The 21,502-nt window shown below is 34.4% G+C and overlaps 2 protein-coding genes across 2 annotated transcripts in view; one reads left to right on the top strand and one right to left on the bottom strand.

Annotated features, from left to right (window-relative positions):
• elfn1b (extracellular leucine-rich repeat and fibronectin type III domain containing 1b) overlaps nucleotides 1–21,502 on the top strand; it is a 67,455-nt gene that overhangs the window by 35,408 nt on the left and 10,545 nt on the right. Inside the window, exon 2 of the mRNA XM_052586021.1 lies at nucleotides 13,511–13,582. The gene's annotated coding sequence lies outside the window, so the exon portion shown is untranslated. The remainder of the gene's footprint in view (nucleotides 1–13,510; nucleotides 13,583–21,502) is intronic.
• On the bottom strand, nucleotides 2,496–6,446 carry LOC127983785 (UDP-glucuronosyltransferase 2C1). Its single transcript, XM_052586151.1, has 2 exons — nucleotides 6,213–6,446; nucleotides 2,496–4,538 (listed from the first exon to the last, which is right to left on the bottom strand). Exon 2 carries the CDS (start codon nucleotides 4,531–4,533, stop codon nucleotides 2,938–2,940), a length of 1,596 nt encoding a protein of 531 aa, XP_052442111.1. The 5' UTR covers nucleotides 4,534–4,538; nucleotides 6,213–6,446; the 3' UTR covers nucleotides 2,496–2,937.

The following is a 21,502-nucleotide window of genomic DNA, read 5'->3' as shown; positions in this document are numbered from 1 at the left end:
GTACGAATGACCTACACCTAACCTCACCCCTAAACCTAACCGTCACTGGGGTCGTATAAAATCGTACGAGTGTGATCGTACAAATTTGTACGAATAAGCCACCTCGTAAAATACGTACAAATTGGTTGTGAGATAGCGTTGGATATTCTCAAAACAGCATGATTGCGAATGGGATGATACTTTTATATAACAGTTCAATAAGTGAGAAATTAGAACTGAGTAACTTATATTTCAAACTAAATGTTGACAGTCTTTTTAATTCTGCAAAGCATTTGTGAGTCTTTGAGCAATACACAATAGTGTTTTTTGTTCCTGAGTGAATCAGCTTTTTAAAAGAATGATTGAGGGGAATAATTCAGTGACTCACTCATTAAAACAGTTATTTGATTCATTCTTGAATATATCAGTGTTTTGAATGAATCTCTTGAATGATTCAGTGGTTCATTTATAAAGACAGTCACTGTTGCAACTTATTGCCGTATCAGTAACCTGCAGGAAGATTTCCAGTTTTGTTTTTTTCATTTTCGGTGGAATATATTTAGAGCTCATTTAGGTTTATTATCTTTAAATGTTTTGCTCCTGGTTTTCAAGGATGAGTCACACACATGCAACCCATTCTGATTTAAATCATTAGCAGAGAGTTGCATTAACTAAACTTAGTCTTTTAGAAAAGGGAGGCCCAAAAAATGTGCAATGCTGTGGGGTCCTCAGGAATGGAAGGGGATCTAAGATTATGTCCTGATCTGGGCTGCTAACAGAAAAGTCAAAGTTGTTCATCATAAACTGGAGACATCTGCTACCATTGTGCTCTTGAGCAATGCATAATCATAATAAACAGGCTGTCCTAGTGGAACTGTCACCACTGCTTATGTCATTCAGAATAAAACATCTGCGTAATGTCAGGTAATGAAATTCAAACAATGTTTTCCATTGATGAAAAAATGCCTTTTGGGAAAGAAAGGGTATGACATACTGTAAAAAATGCACATTATACAACTAACTGAGCAGGAGTGAAAATATACAGATAGACGGATGGATGGATGGACAAAAACATTTATTTTAAATCGGATTTCACTTTATTTTCTGACAAAATGTTGGAAAATAATTCGAGAAATGCAGATCAAAATCAGTGAACTACTGTAGTACATTTTCATCCTTGTTATTTTAGCTTGATTTTATTTTTCTCATGAATGCAAATAAGTGAATGAATGAATAAATAAAATGAAAAAACATAACTCCAATATGAAGGCAATTGTCAAATACAAATCTAAATTTTTCTAATTCGTGAGGAAACGCGTCTAGTAGTAGTAATAAGTGATACTGTTCCATGTGATCTCTGTTCATATCAAAAAATATATTCTTATCCATGAATATGTAGCAAGCAAAATCATAACCAGGTCATCCTTGAATGTAGCATAAGTCACAAAACTACAAGCATTTAATCTCTTTTGGTCTTATTGTGCATGCTGATACAATCATTTAACCGTCTTCAAGAGGGCAAAGGGCATTTACATGCAAAGCCCTAGTTAATGGGCTACTATTTGGAGTGTTTTTTTTTTTATTCGTTGTGTAATTTTATCTTTGTGTTGTTGACTAAATATAACAGCCAATATTTCATATAACAGTATGATCAGACTACATGTTTGGTGAATTTGAAACCACACACTAAAATGCTACTCTTAGTATTTCTGACATATAAGCTTTTGGTTTTATGTAATGTGCGGTATTATGTGAGAGTATTAGGCTAGTATGTGACTCATAGAAGTCATTCATTTACAAAGCTACAACATTGGACAAATGCTGTATGTTTTGATTCACTCTATACGAAGAGTTATCCTTTTGGGAACCAAACTAGGCTGGTCGTGCTGTATGTATTGTGTTGTAAAAATTGGAAGTGATGTGGTATAAAAATTCAGTAGAACTTGAAACAGTAGAAGAAAATATATGTATTTTCTTTTTACATTTTCTGAAGAATATGTGAGTGGTGCTTGCCTACACACATCATATACTTCAATATCTAATAAAATCAATTTAATATATATGGTTGGTTCTACTGTAAGTCAGCACTATTGTAAGGGGTCATTCATTTAGTTTTTTCCATTTGAAATTTATATAGCGCTTTCAACAGACCACATGGCCATCCAAAGCGCTTTACAATTTGCCTCACATTCACCCATTCAAACACACATTCACCGACTGTGGTGTCAGCCATTCAATGCGCCATCCAGCTGGGGTTAGGTGTCTTGCTCAAGAACACCTCGACACTTGGTCAGGTGGAGCCGGGGATTGAACAACCAACCTTCCGGTTTACAGACAACCTACATGAACCACTGGGCCACTGCCGCCCCTAAATGAAAGGCTAAGGCATTAAAACTAATTCCCAATCCCAATTCTACCACTCCCCTTTCCCCTTCCCCTTTGTTTTGCGCGTTCATGTGAAGAGGAATAAAAAGGAATATGATAAAAATTTGCTAATGTTATTGACTACACAATAGTACCACAACATATTTTATTGATACCCACTGATTTGACAACATAAATACTAGTCCGGTGGCAGGTAACTTTTAACACACGTCTGAGTTTGTGATAAACATCGGCGATGACGTGTAACAGTGTAGTAGTGGCGTCTCATTTCTTAGGGGAATATTTTCCCATATGCACTCTGTTTCAAGGGATACAGGGACATATCAATACAATATCACATAAGCTGACATAATTAAAAACCATGATAGACCTGACATAACAATTCATTTTTGATAACACAAATAAAACATACAAATAAAAACAAGTGCACAAACCAATAAATGAACATCTATAGATCACAATTTGAAATGGATATCATATTGACTTTTTGTTCATTAATATACAGAAAATACCTAACCTGAAGTTGCTTATTACCCAAATAAAAAAATTTAAATTAAAAAAATAAATAAAAAATCATTCAAGTTTGTTTTTTGTTTTTCTAAAATATTTTCTGCAGCAGAAATATCGGATGACTGCATATATGGTCAGTATTATGAGTGACACAGCAGAAAGCAGGAGCAGTATGATATCGACAGAGTGATAAGAGTACCAGGGCATTGTGTAAGACTCTGAGCGCAAGTGAGCGGCACCTTTGTGCCTCATAACAAACTCAGTCCAGAAGATGGCATTGTCGAGAGGTTTCACTGGGACGTCCTTGTGAAGCCTTGAGAGCCTCTGCATGTTTTCCCGATAAGAGGGATCGTAAAGGACCTCTTTGACAGTTTTAAGGAAGGCGTCCTTATCCACTGTGGCAAAGTCTACATTCTTGGCTACACCCCTTACTCTCATTTTTGCAAGATTATCAGGCTGGTCAAAAATCAGCCCAAATCCAATGATTGGTACCCCATGGTAAATGGCTTCTTGAATTCCATTGGTACCTCCATGTGCCACAAAGGCTCTGGTTTTATGATGACCCAGAAGATCATTCTGAGGCATCCAGTCCATTAGTAAGGTGTTGTTTCCTAGTGCAGAAGGTCTCTTTCCTTTGTACCTCCAGATGATCTTCTGTGGAAGTTCTGCAAAAGCTTCAGCAATTGCCTCATCCACATCATCGGGAAGTTGACCAATGAGAGTTCCCAGGGACATAATGATGACACCATGGTCACCAGAGCTCTGCACAAAGTCCTCCAGATCTTGTGGGAGAGGCTTAGATGGCTTGCACTGAAAGCCTCCCATGTAGACGATGTTTGGCATAGTGGGACGTGGGAATTCAAAAATAAAATCAACTCTATGGAGCCACAGATCAGCACTCTGAACTAAGGTGAGGAAGGACACTCCTGGGCCGATGAACCGTTCGCAAAGAGCATCATAATGTGGAGCAAAGAGTAAAGCACCTTGAGCTTCAGCTACAGTGTACATCACTACATTCTTCACTCTTTGAAAAAAGCTCATGCGATCTGATAACTCCACCATTGGAAAAGGAACATAAGACAGTGGAGAAGGAGCTATCGCAAAATGAGCTTCACTATACATCGTCCAACGGATGTTGTAAACAATGGGCAGTTTCAGGAAGTGGCCCAAAAGAACGCCTCCAAACAAGAGTGGATCTGTAAGGAGCAAATCATACTTGGCATCCCTAAAGGACTGCATTAGCTGCTTGTCTTCAATCATACTGTTGATCATCTCACTTTCTGTTTTGATCAACTCAAAAGTACTTTGCCACATCTCTATCTCCAGCTTCAGACGAGCCCAGATGGAACCCTCCCTCAGAATTTTCATAAGTCTGAATGCAAATGTCTCGTAGAATTCTTCATCGAATCCTCCAGGAGAATTTATCGTTACTGATGTGTAGTGAGGTGAGAATTCTTTAATGTACCAGCTGTCTGACATCCGGATGACAGTAATATTGTGACCTTTGGCATGAAGTGCTTCCACCAAAATGTTCATGTTGACCCAATGACTCCCATCCACTGGAAAGACAAGAACCTTCCCGCTTTGTACAACTGGGACAGTCATCAGCAGAAGTGCTATCAAGATTTGGTCGCATGACCGAAAACTTTGTCCATTCATGGCACCTGTGGTAAAGTAAGGGAACAAGAATGTGATCCATTGAAGCAGAGCATGTAAATTATCTTCTATATTAACCACATAATAATCAATATCAATCATTCGCCACATATATTTTATGAATATGTTTTATCTTCTATTATTGTTTTGTGAGAGTATTTAATTTGACTGTCACTGAAGTTTTTAACGTTGCTTCTGAAATGCAATTTTTTTTTTGACAAAGTGGTCTGAAATTAAAATTTTGGGAAAGAAAAGCTGCACTAATTGGAAGATGGATGAGTGTTCATGTCAATAAAATAAATTAGTCATGTTTGGAGAAAAAGCTTGAAAGACTTTTATTTTGACAGTCAAATAAGTCTGGTTAACATTAAGGGCTATTGCTCCTAGATCTATTTTATTTTATATCATGAAACGTTCTTACCCATGAAAATGTAGACTGCAAAATCATAACCAGATCAGCCTTTTGTGAGTGTAAGGTAAGTCAGAGAAGTACAAGAAGTACAGACTCAAAGTGTACGACAAGACACTTAAATAGTATGTGAGTGAAGTGTCATTCAGTCTTTAGTAGGGAAAAGAGCAATTCCAAGTGCAGGTGTAGTTAATGAACTACCATTCAACGTTACAACTGTGGTACAGTGTCAGAAACCCTCTATCTCCATCTCTGCCACATTTATAACAAATTAAAATATTTATATTTAATAATATTTTCTGCTTTGAAATCATGACATTCTAAATCATTGTCAAGTTGAAACATAAGTCATAGTTTACTCTTCTTTGGCCCTGCTGTTCACCCCCTTACTGGTAGTATTGCATGTGTATCCTACATTGTGTGAGAAAGGGTTCATGCTCTCAAACGAGCAAAGGGTATTTACCTAAAGAGCTGGAGTTATATTTCAACTTTACTCTTGCCCAATGAGGGAAGAATTCACAGCCAAAAACCAAGGAAGTAAAGCATTAGATTTAGTTTGTCAAGCCATGTCTTTAGTTTATGGTTTTGTCTTAGCTGTGAACTTGATAGGTGGGGAGCTGCTTTGGAGAAAAATTACAGACATCAAAATTATTATAAATAAATTATATACAAGTACACTTTTTGCCATTGATAGCAGACTGCTTCTGGGATTTTATTCATTACATGTACTGTACAAAAACACTTGTGTTATTTAATTGTGTTAAATACGCACCAACAGCTATTTCAGTGACAATGAGGATCGATTTATTACAGAACTTAATTTCTCTCTTTCTCTCTTCCACTCTAATGAATAATAATTGCCACTTGTTCTTGGTGTTCTTTGAACAGTGCAATATTGTTTGCGATTTTGATTAATGCTATAGCAGTAAATACAATCTTATACTCTTCGCTAAAAAGATTCATTCTATTTCGTTCTTTGAAATAAAGCGTTAATTCCTTTCTGCTTAAATTCTGCAAAGATTCATTCAAAATCATCATTACGTTCGCAAACTGAACCCCAAAGCAGCGCAATTAAAAGCAACTTAACACCTTGCACGACCCAAAGCAGTGCAAGAAACATTTATTTCAGATGCCTAACACTGACCACCAGCAAACATAGCATAGTTGCATTATAACATGGTTAGTCACTTTGTAAAAACTTTGTAAATAAAAAACGTTCTCTCATTATACATTAAGTAAACATGCGTCAGAAGAAAGTCACTACAAAACTCACCGGGGCAAATGTCAGAAATCCCAAAAACTTCCACAACGTCCAAACAACTCTGTGCTTGTCCTACCAGCCTTTAACTTAAACACTATATTAAGTCAAACATTCATTAACCTACATATTTAAACGTTTTCCTCCGATAACAAAGTACAACTGAGTTATGCTTTTTGTTTTTCAGCCGGTAACCTATTTTCTCTTTAAGTGCCCGGAGCGTCTCCCCCGTCTGCCTGGGTCTGAGTGATATGACTGATTTACAGGATATGGTTCCGGTTACATAAACGGTTAGGGAGGGCCTGATAAAAGGACTAGTCACTGTAGTGAACAGTGTTGCAATGGAATTACGTCATTTATTTGCAAAATAAATGTAACTGCACTCAAATGCAATCAAATGTAATTAAATTACATTTACTTATGAACATGTTAAAGATTACAAAGGGGGTTACATCTGTATTTTTTTAACCACACCCACATACAGATTTAATTGATTTCTTTCCCAGATTGCATTGACTGCTCCTAAATATGAGACACCAATGTTTCAGGAGTTTAGGATTTAGAATAGGACAAGTTTACATGATAACTGTTTTATTTCTTATTTGGGTTCACGTATGTGTGTGTTTTTTTTGTTTTTTTTTTAAGATTAATTATTAGATGCCTGTGCATAGCTATGCAAATATTTGATTTAAAAAAAAGTAGCATAGCTATTAAACTATTTCTAGTTATGGTTTTAAATCTGTATTTAACCTCAGAATGATCTCAAAGTAAAAGAGGTGCTTTTGTGGAGGATGCACTTTAAAAATAAATAATAATCTTAATTCAAATGATGAAGTTCTGACAGTAATGAGTGTTGAGTCCTGTAAGGATAACACTGCTTTAAATGTTTCAAAATGATTAGTATTTGCAAACATTTGTTAGAAATGTAGAAAAGTAATCAAATGTAATCAGTTTCATTAATTAAGTAATAGAAATATTACATTTTAAATAGGGTAACTAATAGGGTAAATCTATAATCCATTACATTTCCAAAGTAACCTTCCCAACTTTGAAAGTGAAATCTTTCAATTTACTGTTTGTTTGTAGATCTTGCAGTTGCATGCATTTACACGCATACACATGTTTTGAATTACACTTTAAATGAATAATATCTCTGATCTGAAGAATAACCATAGCAAGTTTGAACAGCTCCATTATTCTGCTTAGTGTTGGTTCATGCAGGTTCATAAAGTGAATAAGATTACTTCACAAGAAAGCCTGACACATCTATTAATCATACAGATGCAGAGATTCTTTGTAAATGTGGTACAGAGAAAATAAATGTTGGAATAAAACTCCAGTTGTAGCCTGCACCTCTGAACTGTCCATAAAGTTTCAGTGATTTTACACATGCTGTAATGTTTGAGCCTGTACTTCAACATCATTTAGCCAATAGCCTATCCGTCTCCCAGCGAGTATGAGCCATATGACCAGTATACCTCCACTATCTTTTTATTTTATTTTCTTATTTTTTTTATGCTGTCATCAGTCAGATTAAATGATGTTATGGTGACAGATGCTCTAGAAATTTGGACACTGTCTGTTCTGCCTATTTGGAGCTCATTCAATTTGTTGGTTGCTGCATGTTGCTTTTAAAACCCACACACCAAGTCTGATGTTATCTGATGCATAATATTTATTAATGCTATTAAAATGTAAACTCTTTTGTCATGTCATTTGTATTTTTATTTTAACTGATCCCTCGTGGTCTCCTAAGTAATGCTCAACCATAAAATAATAACTTTTTTATTATTATTATTAATTCTCATTACTAATTGACTCTTTGTGATTATTTGCCAGAATAAAAGACCTACTGAAGCATCTTGTCACGAAATGGTTTTATTTGCAGCATAAATTATTTTAATCATAAATTAAGTTATGATTACTTGAACCCTAAGACATTGTAATAATAAATTAATAATAATTATATATATATATATATATATATATATATATATATATATATATATATATATATATATATATATATATATATATATATATATATATATATGTATATGTATATATATATATATATATATATATATATATATATATATATATATATATATGTATATGCATATGTATATGTATATGTATATATATATATATATATATATATATATATATATATATATATATATATATATATATTCCTTAATTAGTATTTATATGTTGTAGTCCAATAAAACAACATCTGAACATACTGAAAAAAGATATATTTACTTGAGAAAAAAAACAGCATAAGAATTTAAGTGTTCTTTTCATACAATATGTTTTGATATTTTAATAACAATATAGCTCCTTTAAAAGTTGCTTTCTCAAGGCACTTTCCAAGGATGCTTACATAAAGGAAAACAATAAAAGACAATATATGTAAATTCAACAAGAAATAAATAACAAAACAATAATAATAAAAAAATAAATAAACAAGTAAACGCAATCCTTAAGAAGAATGTTTTAAGAAAAAATTTGGCAAATTACCTTCCTGGCAATTGCTTTTCTTGCTTCAAGCATAAATCTGACCAAGTTTATTGAAATGTATGCTTTTAAAAAGGCAGTTTGAAAGTGGGGTAGGATAATAAACTGAATTCAAGATATTTCTTTGAAAACAATCATCTTAATATCTTATGCAATTTTGTTTCTCATTTACATCTTGTTTTAAGGATATTTTAATAGGAAAACAAGTCAAAAGATACTTTTTAAGAAACAGATTTTTGCAGTGAGTATGTAATTCTCTTTGGGAGAACCCGCTGCAAGCCATCATTAATTTTGTATATCGTGTTAATCTCTTTTCTGTACTTCTGCTTTCTCCTCCTGATATCTTGACATAATGAGGTATCACTCATTTCCCGTGATGTGATACTATCACTTACTAAGCTTGAAATTCAGCTGGCATCCCTGGCTATCAATTAAAACGGCACGGTCTGCAGTAACCTCTGTTGATTAAGATTCTGCCGGTGTGTGGAAGGTTCCAAGTGGCGTAAAATTGGTTGGGGGCGGGTGGTTGATGCTTCATTTGTGTATTCAACAGATCTGATGCTTCTCCATGTGCTGTTTACCAGAACACTGTGTCATCTTTTTTTGTGTGCCATGCAGTCAAAATGAGTGGGCTTATTTCAATGGTAATGTAAATGCGTTTTCATATTTTTTCATAAAGCAAATCAAAAATCCATACTGTACATCATCTAATGCCTTGAAACTCTTGAAAATGGGTTATAGGATGAATATAAATAATGTTTATTTATGAGAAAGATTAAACTATCAAACTATTTGGCCAACAAATATTGCATTTAATAAATTGTATACATTAATACCACAAGTTACACAAGGGACAGCTTGATCCTTGCACTGTATTTTCTTGCAATACTTCCTCCCATGCTACCCCAGAGGGTAGTGCTCAGTGGACTTAATGCATGCTTCATCCTACTGTGACTGGAATACAAATGAATACATATATGTAAGTGTTTGGTTATTCACCCATTGGTTTCTGAAGCAGGTGATGTAACCAGGGGGTCCTTGAAAGAAACAGCAGAACACGCCGTGAAGTATCGCTCACACAAAACAAACAAAGCTTACACACACTGTCGGCACAACTCCAGCACCTGTGTGCTTTCCCTGTGTTTTACTAGGCTGCCGAACTGAATTTGGTCATATCTGGCTTACTGATGCAATTTTATACTTTTCTGGGTCACTGCAATGTAATTGCCAAGATATGAATACATAAGAGTGAGAGAATAAAGAGCAAAAATACAGTAAGGAGCTTGACAGTACTGTATTTCTCTCAAAAATGGAAAAAAAGCATGCACATTTTTATTGGATTCAGTCATGCTGATTGTTCCTAACCCACATGACTTCCTTTATATGCACACTATTCTTTCAACACACACACACACGCACACACACACACACACACACACACAAAAATATATTATGTTTTTGGCTTTCGATGTGAAATGTCCAGCAAGTGGTATTAAAAGTGCATTTAGTTTTATTCAAGAACAGGTGAAAGTGATTAAGGCAATATTTTATTGTTTTGGTTGTTGTATGTATCACAGCAGTTCAGAAATGAAGTGTCTGGTGAGTAGAATTAAAAGGTTGTTGTGCCATTAAATGTCCACCTACATTAAACCTTACTGATACTTTTAACATAAGCAAACGTCGTATAAAAAGTGCATATGTTGAAGCAACCATGACATTCTAGATCGCATCTACAAGTCTTTGAGCTCTTATTCAAGGTGCTTTTATTGAGAAATGCTTCAAGTTACTCATACCAAAGCACTCTGCATTGCAAGTGCAGTGCTGTAACATGCGAGCTATCACGCAAGTTTACTATGGCAGAGTAAGTTTCTAAAAAGTTTCTAAAAAGTTTAAAGTTCATAAATGTGCGTTTTTGGAGTTTTGCAAGAAATGTAGGTTGAGACCTAATTTTTTTCAGTGAGTCAAACTTCTAAAAAAAGACCACAGGCTGTCCAGCTCCCAAAAGAAAAAAACACAATTACGTCCATATGACTACTTCCAATCACTTCTCCTGAAGCCACACAATATACTTCTGTGTTGGGAAAGATTTCACACACTAAAAGCACATTTCCAAATACAATAATGTTAAAGTGATTAAGAATGAAAAATGTGAACTCGAAGGTAAAACCTTTTTCGAGCAAATAGAGACCTACACTTCCGTCCTGCTGGCACTCTAGAAACCATTTACCGAAATGCACAACCCGCTTCGAACTCATTAACCTGGCAATTAATTTGAAGAAAGTTTACATTATTTAAGGTCGCAGAAAAGATGGCAATAATGTACCACAGTATTTCAAGTTAATTGTACTGAAAGACACCTTTCCATAAGCACCCTGTTCATTTAATTAACAAAGGACAAAAGAACAGTCACTGGATGGGGAAACACAGAGAGTGAGAGAGGGTATGGTTAGAAAGTGAGACAACTCACATACAGTACAGTAATATGATACAACATCTTTGACTGATCTGAATCTGACACTCAGTAATCTCTCAGTTCATTTGGATGAAAGGATGGTTGGAATGAAAGACATTTTTCTAATCAGTATCAATCCAGACTCTAGTTCTGTAGTAAGCACACTGGAGTGCTAATATTTCTAGGGTTGCCTCAATATCAATCCTTTATTCATAATATGAAACATTCCTGCAAGCTTATGCAGGAATAACAATTTAGGGATAGATAGATTCACTTTTATTTGTATTATATCAATCTGCCACCTGCACTTGCAAAAAGATACATGTTTGCGTACTACTGTATAATACATAGTTGTTGCTGATCAATATCAGATGTCTCTGATAGTGCCTGAATTCATGTTCACGGGAGATACAGCCTTTCTGTTCTCTTCAAGGAATAGTTCACTCAAAAATCGTATGAAAATATACTCTTCCCCAGGCCTTTCCAGATGAGTTTCTTCATCAGATTTGGAGAAATGCAGCATTACATAACTTGTTCACTAATGGATCCTCTGAGGTGAATGGGTGCCATAAGAATGAGTTTAAACAGCTCATAAACAACAATCTTCAAGTAATCCACACAACTCCAGTCCATCAATGCATGTCTTGTGAAGTGAAAAACTAATAACAATCTTGTAATTAACAAATCCATCATTTAGACATTTTTTTAACCTCAAACTGAAGTTTCCAGTTAAACTATGAGCCCTCTGTCCATGATGTTGCTTTCTCTGTTGAAAAAGTAAACTTGTCTGTATCAGGAGAGAAATGTGCACAGATCAAGCACTAGAATACAAGTGAAAACAGTCCAAAAACAAATATGTTTCTACATCCTGAATAAACAGAGGGTGAGAAAATCTTCAGGAGATTTTCATTTGTACGTGAACTATTTCTTTAATGAGAAAAATGTAAGATTTATTGTTTCATGAACAATGTAGAAATTGCTTTTTTTTTCTTTTGTTCTAACATACTGAGAATGTAATTAGAGACAAGATAACTTAATAACAAACAAATGTTCTATTAACATTACTAGAAGAATGTTTAGAATGTTAAAATAACTTTTTCAGAACATTCTGAGAATGTTTTCTGTCTTTTAGTAACGTTAAATCATCTGAACATCCTCAGACAAGTTACATTTTCTTGAGAAAAAAAAAAAAGTTTATTGATTTGTCATTTGACATGCTGACATTTAAACGTTGACCAGGTTCTAAAGATCCTGGGGCCTTGGGTAGTAAAAAATGGCTAAGAATCACAAAGAACATTTTTACGAATGTATAACTATACTATCAAACACCTAAAACCTCTTAGCTAGGACATCCAGAGAGAAAGAATGAAAGACAAATGGTCTAGTTTCCCATGAACATGAATCTGCTGTGATTCTGTCAGAGACATTGATAGGGCTATTCAAACCTGTCTAATGGTTGCCTTCACAGATCTGTGAACTCTCATGGTGATGCCTATTTTCTGTGTGTATCACTGTAAAGGTGTCAGGTTGTGGAGACGGAAAGAGAGATTGCCACAGGGCATATTCCTTAGAGGCCTCACAATCCTGGGTCAGTGTGACTTAATAGAGCAGATTTCAGGAATAGTAGGTTCTGTATGTAGGCCACACAGATGGGTGGATCAGAGCAGTTTTCCTTGTCAAAAACCAAATAAGTACATAAAATAATCTCAACTATAGAGCAGGAATCTTTAATTGTAACATTACTTCCACACAAGGTCTAAATTGGAAAAGATTCTTCACCATGGGACGCTTCCAGATCTTTGCCGAATGAAGTGAAAAGTTTCTTGGCACAATGTATTTTTGAACTCATTGTAAAGGCAGTGTAATATTTAAATCCAGAGGCCACGGAAAGCATTCTGGTGCTTAAAAACCCTCTTGGATTTGTTAAATCTCATTATAAAAAATAAAAAAATCACTGCAAACATAATGAACGTGCAGTGTCTGTACAATGACTTACAATAGATTTTCTACAAAGGCTTTTATTTGAGCAAGTGGTGGAAATGATTGGCTGCTCATTTCATTATAGATCCACAGTGACGGTGAATAGTTGGTGATAGACATTATGTGTACTGTAGGATCTCTGGCCGTCGCTTGAAACAAATCCATAAGTAATAAAACCCATGCATTACAATGGTATAATGCATTTACATGTACCAGACTTTGTTCAACTCAATTCTATTCATGTCAAACTATTATATAATATTGAAGCATTGACATCCTTGCTTGTGTAGAAAATTATAGGCAAAATACTTTGAAAAAAAAAAAAGGCCTTTTGATTCAAGTCTTCCATGTGTGTTTGCAGATCTTCTCGAAGGACATCTGACTGGATCCTTGAGCAACTGGGAGCACCAATCAGAACTCTGCTGCTGTGTGGGTAGGAAATCCACATCTACACTGATACACGATTTAGACCTCTGGCCTAATGATAGTCAGCATGTTTGATAAATGATGACCAAAGGAAAAATACAATAAATAGGGTGCAGAGGAAATACTTATTATTCTGTTTCCATCTCATTTGCTGTAGAAGCTGCAAATGAGGTATGCCACTGGAGGAAAATGAAAAACATTATCATATTTTATTTACGGAAGGGACAACCACATTCTATAACCTAATATGGGCTGTGTGTCATCTGAAGGTTTAAATCCAGTCACTGTCCTCCACTGGAACTACTCCAGATGGTTTCGTCATCTGCATGCTCTCTACTGAGGCATAAAAGCTGTTGGTAGTTAATTTGACAGAAGAAATTGTGCCTCAGACACTTCTGCTGTGCCAAATGTGATAAGACTTTGCAGTTTGGGACATCAGCTGTCAATCCCAAATATATTTAAAAAAATATTTAGGTAAAAAGCTTAAATAAATTCTGTCATAATTACTATAGAATGAATAGGTTGTAATAATTAACCTAAATTTGCTCAAATTACCTGGGGAAGGAGTTTGAGGCACATGCAAAAGTCTCTTATGCCTACAAAGTTCACATTTATTTGATAAAAGGCTGTAAAATATTAATATTATGAAATATTTTTACAGTTCAATCAAACTGTAATCTATTTGAATAAACATTATTCCAGTCTTCAGTGTCACATGATCCTTCCTTCAGAAATCCTTCAAATAAACTGATTTGTTGCTAATTCAAAAATAAAAAAATAAAAAATAAATATATATATATATAATCAATGTTGACAACAGTTGTGTGGCGTAATATTTTTGTGGAAACCATGAAAACAATATTTATTTGAAACTGAAAACTTTATAAATCATTATAAATGTATTTACTGTCACTTTTAATCAATTGATGCACCCTCGCTGAATAAAAGCATACATTTCTTTTAAAAATAAATCTGACCCCAAATTTTGAATGATGCATGTTCCGTGAAATATTATTTAACACTACATCCTGACACCAAGAAAATATCCACAGTACATTTTCACATCAACCTCATTTAATCCTCATCACCTCTCTAATAAAACTCCCTCATATGCAATGCTGATACCTACATCGCAAGCTATCCTACTCTCATGCTAAATTATAGAGAGTTAAGGGTAAAAAGAAATCATGAAATGATTTACAAAAAAATAAAAATAATAATACTAATAATTCCTAGACACTGATCAAAGAGCGAGATGACCAATCACAATGTGCCCGGCAGGCTTTTGTAATTGTAGCGTCACGATGTCTCAGATGACCTTGCTGGCTTGCTCTTTCCTGGTCCCAGCTGAATAAAGTTAGATTGAGATTCATAGGCTTTCTCCTGCACTCCCGTCCTCTGACTAATGCATATCTTTATCAATTCCTCTCTCCTCCTCCCCTCCAAACAGCCTGTTTCTCCATCGCCAATAAGAGCTTATTTTATTTTCCTTTTTGTTTAGTTTTTTACAGAACAGCAGATACATTTTGAGGTTGGGAAAGAAAATGGACAGAAAAATAAATAGAGCAAGAAAGCTAATTTCTTTTCATTGCTCTTTTTCTCTCGTGTATAAATGTGGCATTGGTGGGTAGAAGAGACTTCTTTCATAAATATTTTAAAAAGTCTTCCCAATGCCAAACATTTGACTAGTTTCAGACAAGCTGTCAAGGCACTAGGTGACACGTCTAATAATCTAGAGCAAATTAAAGTGAACTTCAGGAAAGCCAAGCAATGATTTCAAAGTTGAGTCATAAGTTGAAATCACACACACACAAACTACCGACAAAAAAAAAAAAAAACATATATTCTGTCTTCAAAAAGTGACTAGATGAAGGCATCTAGACAGAATGTTATGCAAACATTGAAGTCAGACATGTCTCGATGCCTTCCTTCCACCGTATACGGTCTCTGACGACAGCAGGTTTCAGGATAAATAAAGACCAGAGAGACCAGAGTGAAAGGATCCTTTAAGGCAACAAAACAGATATGAATCAGGTTTTTAGAAACCCTCACCATTTCTATTATGCTGCCAAGTGTTTGTGTTGTGCTGAAAGAGAGAGGACAAACAGATGCAATAAAACACAATTGTTAGTCTGTCAGTCTTAAGGTTAAGCTGTGTTCCCTCACCTCCGTATGCAGCTAATAGGATTTAGAGGTTTGGGATTGGTTCGCTTACAAAGCTTTGACTCCCCCAAGACGACATTATCCCTCCTTAGCACAGCTAATAGAAATCTAGCAAGCATTTACTCACCTCCGTCACGAGGTGTATAGTTTGCCTGTCAATTTTTTATTAACCCTCTGGAGTCGACTAATGCGTATACGCTGTCTATTAGGAGGTCCTGTTGATAACAATGGGACACAGCTGGTCAGTTACAGTGGCTGTCTGTTACTCAAGGGAATGATGGCTGCCCATATCAGTCAAGCTTCATAATGAAGGGGATCAGCTGCTAATAGAGGTTTAAACTTAAGGCTTAAGGTTTGCTTTGGCCCTATCCCAACATAAATCTATGCAGATCCCAGGGGAAAAACACATCCAATATCTAATGCATGCTATTGAATCATTCTCACCCAATTCAGTTACTGAAGTTTCTGTATGCTGCTATATGATGATTGCTAGTAGTTCATGAAAAATCTAGGATAAAAATAATAATGTTGTAATGAATAATAATAATAATAATAATAATAATAATAATCTAAAATAAACATATATTGAGTGCATTTATATATATATATATATATATATATATATATATATATATATATATATATATATCTTACCTATGAAAAGTTAATGACCTACATTGCATCACACATTGTCAAGATATTAAGAATAATTGGTTTTAGTTTATTCTAGTAAACATAACATTTCATTAGGTGACACAATCAAATGCATGTTGTTTTTGATGCATTTATTTATGCAATTAATCTAAATTTATATAATAATATAAATTTATATATTTAAAATAATAATAATGTACATGTAATAATAATAATAATAATAATAATAATAATAATAATAATAATAATAATAATAATAATAATTAATAAATATGTTCAAAATTTGGGTTCAATAAGAAGTCTGTGGCTCACCAAGTTTGAATTAATTAGATACAAATTGCAGTAAACATAATATTATTATTATTTAAAATTACTTTTCAATAATTCAAAATAACAGGGTCACTCCCGTCTCCAGTGTCACGATCCTACAGAAATCATTCTAATATGCTGACATGGTGCTGAAGAAAAACAAGTATTATTATTACCATCAGAATTTCAAATCAATGAAAACAGTTGCTCTCGTTAATATTTTTGTGGAAAACTTTTCAAGGATCCCACAAAGAACAGAAAGTTCAAAAGGACAGCATTTATTTGAAATAGAAATCTTTTCTAATCCTATAAAGGTCTTTACTGTCATTATTGATCAAATTAATTGCTCCTTCCTAAATAATACCTTTTAATTTATTCCCAAAAAAAATAAAAATAAAACCTGACCCCAGTTTTTGAATGATAGTGTATATGTCTGTTTGAATGAAATACAACTATTAAGAGTCCAGACAGGGCTCATTCAATTTTTTTACATTCTTACATTTTAACTCCAGCATTCTTCTCCTCTCTAGGTTTAGCCTTAGCACTTGACTTTTAGCTGCAGAGTGTACGCACTTTTCTTTGAGATGTGAATTGCGCCTCCAAAGATACTGATAACTTGCTATGGAGCTGGGCTGCGAGTGACAAATCGGAGGTGTGAGAACTGAAAGCAGGGTCAAAAAGGAGACTCTCTTTGTAGGAAGAGAAACAAATATTAAACCAAGCTTATTCCCTGCTTTCTTAACAGATGGCAGACTGCCCTCAGATCACGCTGTGCTGTATGAAAGCCTTAAGCACTGCAGAGCAGACTGCATCGCTCCTGATCTAATCTACTCATGTCTTTACTGTTGAATTCTCTGTAATTATGTCCTCACTGCTGTGAGTATAGTTTGGATTGCAGCATTAGGATGGGATATATCACACTGAGATGAAGACGAAGGTTAACCCATGAGGTCTGTGCCCTGAGCACTATAACAATAAAAGTGTAAAAAGGAATAATAGCGTTGTTATGGACTGCATTGTGTTTTCTCAAGCAGGCCATAATAATAAGAGAAGATAAAGAAAACCAAGAACAATAAAACTCATAATCACAACACGACAGCCACAGAGGACTCATATATAAAACAATATAAATAAATGAAAACAAAATGGTGAAATTTATTATGGACTTATAAGAAAAATAACAGGTACAAGATCAAGAGGAGATCATAACCTGGTACCAGATATTACAACAAGAGCTTTATACTCCTCCACATTCACACAGCTGTATAGATATATAACGACTAGAGCATTCAATGTAATATTTCAATTGTATTAATCTGAACTACTTTAAATATTTAAACACAAAAAAATTACATTCAGCTGAGGCTATTCAGGATATTATTAATACCCATAATATTTACCGTAGACTACCATTCAAAAAAAAAAAAAACAGGAATATTGTTACATTTTATTACAGTTGAAATAACTGTTGATTAATTGAATGTAATGGTCACTCCAGTCTTCAGTGTCACATGATCATTCAGAAATCATTCTAATATGCTGATTTGCTGCTCAAGCAACATGTATTATTATTATTATACATTTTAGAAACTTTAAATTAGCAATGTAACTTTTGTGGGCACCATGTTCCATGTTTTGTTTTGTTTTATTATTCAGTGCATCCTTAAAAATAAAAATATCAATTAAAAATATTAAATTAATACCTGTATACTTATAGAGCATATCCATGATATAATTATTAATATAAAGAATTAAAAATGATATAATATACTATACTATAGCTATATTACTATAGTATACTTACCAGTGTTGGACAGTAATTAGTTACTAATAATAATATAACTTTTTGCAGTAACTAGTAGTGTAACTAATAAGATTTCAGGAATAATATTACAGTTACCATCCATAAAACAGCTTAGTTATTTAGTTACTTTAGATCCTTCAACCCCGCTGATTTAAAATCCAACAATCAAATAATTCCTAGATTTATTTTCTTAATTTTCATGACTAGCACATGCATGTGATGTCCCCGGGGCAGCAGACAAGCTTGGAATATGGAAAAGCTTACATTCAGCAGAAAGAAATTATGCATTTTATTGATTTTGTCAGGAAAAAAAGATGATCTAAACACTGTAGAGTAAATCGTCGCTGTACTTTACTCTGCAAAAACATATGCCTTCACTTAATCTACTTGAGAGAATGGTTTCAGGGTAAGTCAGAACAATATAGAATGTGACAGTCAGCCAAATATATTATGCCAATTACATTGTCAATTTAGAGATAATCAAAGATAATCTAGTTAGTAAAGATCCATATCTGACTCCAAACTACAGGCTCATCTGGCTACAGAAGCGCCCTGTTTTGCAACATTCAATTAAGTACTCAGGCCAAGACAAGCATCCTTTTAAAACTCCTAAGCTTGAAAAAGTCTTACACGGCAGAGAACTGAAATGAAGGGCAGTAAAGAGACGCAACGTGTTTGTGCATGTGATTTTTACAAAACCCTCATCTTTTCTCTGCATATCCTTTCATCTTTTCACTTAGCCTCTCATCTTTCATGCACATTCTCATCTGGCTGGTGATGCTGGACAGCTAAATGGAGAATGTCATGATGACCAGGTATCAAGAGCACCGCAGATCCCAGAGAAAGAGGACAAAGGGAGCGCTGGGCGCCATCTGTGTCTTGAGCTGCTCGTTTCTTTCCTCCTATACGTTTATGTCAGAAATCCTTTAGTTTGCAGGTTTTGTGCATGTGTATAAAGAGATGCTGTCAGCTATTATGCTTCAGATGTGTGCCTTTAAGTAAAAAGAGGAATGAAGAAGTGATTATTTGAAAGGAAGCTGTTTGAGTAGTACTTCTTAAACCTTGAAGTCCTGTACCTTTCATTTCAGAGCATATTCAGTACTTGCTCCTAACAGCAGTATGACACAGTACACATAATGGATTCATAAGGAGCTGAGGATAAAAGACCACTCTTTTCTTCTTCTTCTTTCTTTCTTTCTTTCTTTTTAGGGCTCTTAAATAAAATACATGTTCCTCCATCTTGCTAAAAATTGTGAATGCTGCAATGATTTCTTGCTGGAAGACTTTAAAAGTTTTAATGGACTGTATGAAAAAAAAAAAAAATGAGTGGTTCTTGCTTGTGCAAAATTTGCCTAGCGATTATTAGCATGCAATAGGTTGTTATGGGTGGGTTCGCGGCTGTTGTGGAAATTCAATTAGATTTAAGTCAGACATGACTTATAGTTTTATTGTAGTATACATACATGTATATGTATATTTATATGCACGTCCATGCCAAAGTTGCCACACATTGGCAACTACCCAGAATGCCATATTAGAAAAGACACATCTGTCTAAGCTAGTGGAGAATGTAAATAAGATAGAAAGAATGTTTTTGAGTGATTCACAACTTTTACACATTTTATCAACGTTTTATTTGTAATTCACATCCCTTTTTTAAAAAGTGTGAAAAAAAAACTAATGAGCCAACAATCAGCATTCAGCATGTAATAACAGTACATACACGACAATCCTTGTTTTTTATTAAATACTTTGAGTTACTTTGATGTTTTCTGCTAGCAGTAAGACTGACCAACTGCGTTTGACATTACTTTTCGTGTTTAAAAAAATGTTCTGCAGAATTACACAGATTTCCCCCTAAAAACTGCAGAGTAAATATGAAGAAAATCCATCTGGGTCTGACAATGCAGACAGCAAGAATAGACACACAGTATTAACAGACAGCAGATGCATTGAGCTTCTAACAACAGCTGAGATTTACACAAGAGCCAAATTACAGCAAGCATTCAGATTCTTCAGTAAATATATTCACGCTGCCAAAACACAGAGCGGTAAGCCACCCTACTCAATTTAACTCTGTACCTCTGCAGCGTTTCCTACTGATTACATTCTTCAAACACTAGTACATTATGATGATTGTAATCTGAGGCCTGATCCTTATATAGACATCCTTAAACGGTCAAATGCAAATTTCTATCTACACTTGTAAACTTGTATACATGTGGTTTAGAGCCTCCATGACAACACACACACACAGACACAAACTTTCTTACTCATTATAGGTAATGTATTCTGCTTTAATTAAAGAGCTGCCATCACTGGTCCAGCTGAGAAAGAGTCAGTGGGGAATCTAAACAGCATCAGCGTGCAATAACAACATACACCAAGAAAACTTTATTTCAGGTATTACGCAGCGTCCTAAACACACTCCACTCAACATTATAAAACACTTTGTTCAAGCTTTCAACTCTGATTGAATGTGTTGAGAGAAATAGAGGAAGTATATTTCTGTGCAAGTATATTGTTTGCCATGTTTATTAGGGACATACAAAGTTTTCTTTCAATTCAACATATATACATATACATATACATATTGATATATAGGCTTCCAAATAATGATGATAAAAAATAAGTGATTCAGATGATTAATCCATAGATGATAACTTAAAATATTGTGGCTTGTTGTGTGCTCCTGTTACAAAGAATCAAGCCGTATCTACAGTATAAATGAAAACATTGGCATTTTGACTTACCAGTAATCAAAACCCACCAAGAATACCATAGCAACCACTTTTATTTTCACACAGAACAACTTAGCAACCACTTAACACATCATAGCACCCACAAAAAACACCCAAGTTGCACAGCTACTGCATAAATAACAGTTTTGAATGTAAACTAAAACTAAAACCATTAAATATTGTTTTTGGTAATTTAAATAAAGGTAAAACAAAATAAATAGAAATATCATATGTTAAACTTTAATGAAAATTAGAA

Source organism: Carassius gibelio, chromosome A1 (genome assembly GCF_023724105.1).
Source record: "Carassius gibelio isolate Cgi1373 ecotype wild population from Czech Republic chromosome A1, carGib1.2-hapl.c, whole genome shotgun sequence".
Taxonomy (NCBI): Eukaryota; Metazoa; Chordata; class Actinopteri; order Cypriniformes; family Cyprinidae; genus Carassius; species Carassius gibelio.
This window is presented reverse-complemented; position numbering and strand designations above follow the sequence as displayed.

Coding starts and splice junctions, on each gene's coding strand:
- LOC127983785 (XM_052586151.1), bottom strand. CDS start 4,533: ATGAATGGACAAAGTTTTCGGTCATGCGACCAAATCTTGATAGCACTT.